Below are 3,570 nucleotides of genomic sequence, written 5' to 3' on the forward strand. Positions count from 1 at the left end.
CGGTACCTCACAATCACAAGGCCGGACATTGTTTACGCCGTGAGCCTTTTAAGTCGATGCATGGAGAAACCCAAAGAATCACATTGGCTAGCTGCAAAAAGGGTCTTGCGGTACATCAAAGGTACGCTGAATTTTGGCTTATCCTATTTCTACAATGATGATGCTATTTTGTATGGATATTCGGATAGCGATTGGGGAGGAGATCAAGATGAAAGGAAAAGCACCACCGGTTATGTATTTTTTCTTGGGTCTGTAGCATTCACATGGGCATCCAAGAAGCAAAATGTGGTTGCATTATCTTCGTGCGAAGCTGAGTATGTGGCATTATCTTCAGCTGTTTGTGAAGCAATTTGGTTGAAAAATTTGTTGAAAGAGTTGAACCATCAACAGAATGATCCTACGGTCATATATGTTGATAACAAGTCGGCGATTGAGTTATCCAAGAATCCTGTTCAACATGGAAGAAGCAAGCATATTGAACTTAAATTTCATTTCTTGAGAGATCATGTAAAAAAGAAGACCATGTCTTTGGAGTACTGTAGTACCTTGGAGCAAGTAGCGGATATTTTGACGAAAGCTTTACCAACTGATTCGTTCAAGAAGCTAAGGCAAATGCTTGGAGTGAAGAGGATTTTGATTTGAGAGGGGCTGTTGGATAAGGCAAATCAAAATAAAGTGTATTTGACTCTTGGCCATCTAAAGAGTGAAGTTCATGAATTTGGAAAATTAAAGATGTATCTTGAAGAACAATGAATTTAGTCTTATGTCCTTTCATATATCTAAATAGTACTTAATTTCCTATTAGTATAAATATGAGGTTTATGTTTGTATTTCCAGCAAGAAGAAAAAAAAGCAGAGTGAAATAGAGAGAAACGAGAGTCTCTATCTTGTAAAAGGCAGCAGCCTAATTCCTTTGAGAAATACAAGTGTTTTGAGTTTAATCTTCTTCCTTTGTTTATCATATTGAGTTGTGATTATCTTAAACATTTGGGACCAACATAAACCACTCGGTTGATTATTGCATATATAGATTACAAGCAGTAGCATTTATTTAGCACATCTTGAAACAAGATGTATATTATAGATATACGGAATATTATCAGATATGACGATGGAGGCGAACGGGAAGTCCGTTTGCAGGCGTGGGCATTGGATCGACGACTATCTTTTCATGTGGAATAACTTTCTCCCATTTGAACTTTTTCACCAAATTAAATACGAAAACAAGTATCTCCCGTTTAGCATATTCCTTTCCAGGGCACATTCTCGGCCCTCTCCCGAACGGGACGTAAGTGTACGGAGTAATTGAGCTGCCATTCTCATCATCAAACCTCGTCGGATCGAACTTCGCTGGTTCCGGAAAGTATTCCTCATGTTTGTGTGTTGTATTCGCATTCCAATACAACTGCATGCAAATTAAATAATAAATAAATAAATCAAAACAAAACTAGAGCTCAGATCACAATTAAATGCTATTATTTCATTAAATTAGTATTTAGTAGCATTCTCACTCCCACCCATCATAAATTAATTTTGTGGCGGGGTAGTGATTAAAATTTAAACGAGAAAAGTACGATTTTATCCTTCAACTATGTTGTGTTAATTTCGTTGAGTGACAGAGGTTTTACAGCCAAATCTCATAAAATATAAAAATTTAAAAAATTTAATACAAGATATAATCTAAGAAATCAAACGTCTTACTAGATTATAAGTCAATCTCGTCTAATTTAATGTAATCCAATATATATAACCGAACGAGTAGTTAGTCAATAAAAGTCAATTGAAGTAGAAGTTGTACCTTCCATCCTTTGGGAATGTAGAAGCCAGCATAGGTACAATCAGTGATAGCCTCTCTGAAACTGCCTTGAAGTGGTGGGGCCAGCCGCATAGCTTCACATGCTACATGCCACGTGTACTTCATCTTCTGCATATCTTCCCATCTCAGCATTTCTCCTGATTTCCCATCTCCAACTCTTCTTTGCTCTTTTTATATCCACACGTGCAATATATTTCATATAATAAAATTAAATATTTTACCCAAACAAAAGAAGAAAAAAAAAAGAAAAAAAAAAAAAGAGAGAGGATATGATCTCTAGTTGTCAGTCTCGAGTTTATTTGATGCTACACTGGGTGAAATATATCGGGTGATCATTAGTTGTTGATCTGCACATAATCACAAACATCCATGTGTATGTGTGCTCAATGAATTAACAGTTATTTAACCGGTGCATATTATGACCCAGTGTAGCATCTCAATTACCTGACCGTAAGTCTCACCTTCAAGGACTTTATCGTAAATATGAGGCAGCTCGGAGAGATATTTGACGATGAAAGTGATGACGACACTTGCCGTGTCGTGGCCGCCGATAAGCAATCCTATAATCTTGTCGGCGATCTCCAATTCCGACATCAAGTTCCCGTTTTCGTCCGACGTCGTCAGCATGTGTGCCAAAATATCGCCACGATCAGCAACGACCTCCGGCACCGATTTTCGTCGCCTGATTATTTCGAAAATCTCCCTTCTTATCGAATTAGCAGCTTTAATAGCACGATTGAAACAAGTCCCCGGAAAATTAACCGGCACCGACAAAACCCCGGCCACAAGTTGACGGAAAGTCTTATCGAATCTCGCAATCTGCACGGGATCGTCAATGCTCAAGAACAACCTGCATGCAACCGCGAATGTGAACTTTTTCACCAGGGGCAAAACGGTCACAATATTTTCCCGGCCGCCGCCTTGTGGGCATTCCCAATGAGTTTCCAGGTGTTCCCTGGCGATCGAGTCCATAACCCCGACGTAGTTCCGCAATGAATCGGGTTTGATGAAACCGGGCAGAAGCTTCCTCATCTTGATGAACTGTTCCCTGGTTGACGTTGACGTAGGGAATATCCTCTCGATGTTTCTTGGCCACCATGTGTGGACGAGCTTGTTCTCGTTAGAGAATAGAAACTTGTTTCCGGAAGGCCCGCAAAGGACGGCTGTTTTTTCGCTGATCAGCGAGGTTTTGAAGATGTCCGGCGAGTGTTTCGCCATTCTGTCGTCGAAAAACTTCTTGGGGTTTCCATGTCGGCCCGCCGACAGGAATTCCAGGGTTTCGCCGAAGATGGGCCACCCTGTTCGGCCTGGAGGAAGTGATTTTGATCTGGAATGAGTGTTTTTATTTTTAGGTTTTGAGTTGTGGTGATGAAGCATTGTTAGTGAGAGAGAGAGAGAGGGGAAAAGAGTGAGGAGGAGAAGAGGTGATAGAATAAGAAGCTCCATCTCACTTTCTTGGATGCGGGCGGTTATATAATTCTCGTTGGTTTCAGTTTGGCTTTGATTATTTTATTATTTAATTAAGATTCCTATTTCTTTTGGTGCTTTATATAGAAGGAAAACTGATAGCTATAGCGTGTGTATATATATATCAAGGTTCTAAAAGGCGGTTATCGGGTACGTGGCGGTTTGGGACCGTCACACGATAAATCGGCGCGGCGGTGATTTATCGGAGATAAATCGGAAATATATCGGTTTTTTAATTTAGTGTAATATATTTCTAAAAAAATATTTGTAAATACTCAAAATATATA

At 39.6% G+C, this 3,570-nt stretch overlaps 1 protein-coding gene across 1 annotated transcript; it reads right to left on the bottom strand.

Moving 5' to 3' along the window:
* Window positions 1-1,007: 1,007 nt before the first annotated feature.
* On the bottom strand, window positions 1,008-3,199 carry LOC105970581 (beta-amyrin 28-monooxygenase-like). The gene is made up of 3 exons (XM_088821924.1): window positions 2,278-3,199; window positions 1,799-1,983; window positions 1,008-1,405 (listed from the first exon to the last, which is right to left on the bottom strand). Exons 1-3 carry the CDS (start codon window positions 3,191-3,193, stop codon window positions 1,100-1,102), a joined length of 1,407 nt encoding a protein of 468 aa, XP_088678050.1. The 5' UTR covers window positions 3,194-3,199; the 3' UTR covers window positions 1,008-1,099.
* Between the last annotated feature and the right edge of the window lie 371 nt (window positions 3,200-3,570).

This window comes from Erythranthe guttata, chromosome 8 (genome assembly GCF_056151865.1).
Source record: "Erythranthe guttata isolate IM_541 chromosome 8, IM_541, whole genome shotgun sequence".
In the NCBI taxonomy this organism is placed as follows: Eukaryota; Viridiplantae; Streptophyta; class Magnoliopsida; order Lamiales; family Phrymaceae; genus Erythranthe; species Erythranthe guttata.

Excerpts from the sequence above, each read along its gene's own strand:
- LOC105970581 (XM_088821924.1), bottom strand. The coding sequence starts at position 3,193 with ATGCTTCATCACCACAACTCAAAACCTAAAAATAAAAACACTCATTCC. Across the intron at positions 1,984-2,277 it reads TTACGATAAAGTCCTTGAAG|AGCAAAGAAGAGTTGGAGAT; the intron begins GTGAGACTTACG and ends GGATATAAAAAG. Across the intron at positions 1,406-1,798 it reads ACATTCCCAAAGGATGGAAG|TTGTATTGGAATGCGAATAC; the intron begins GTACAACTTCTA and ends ATTTGCATGCAG.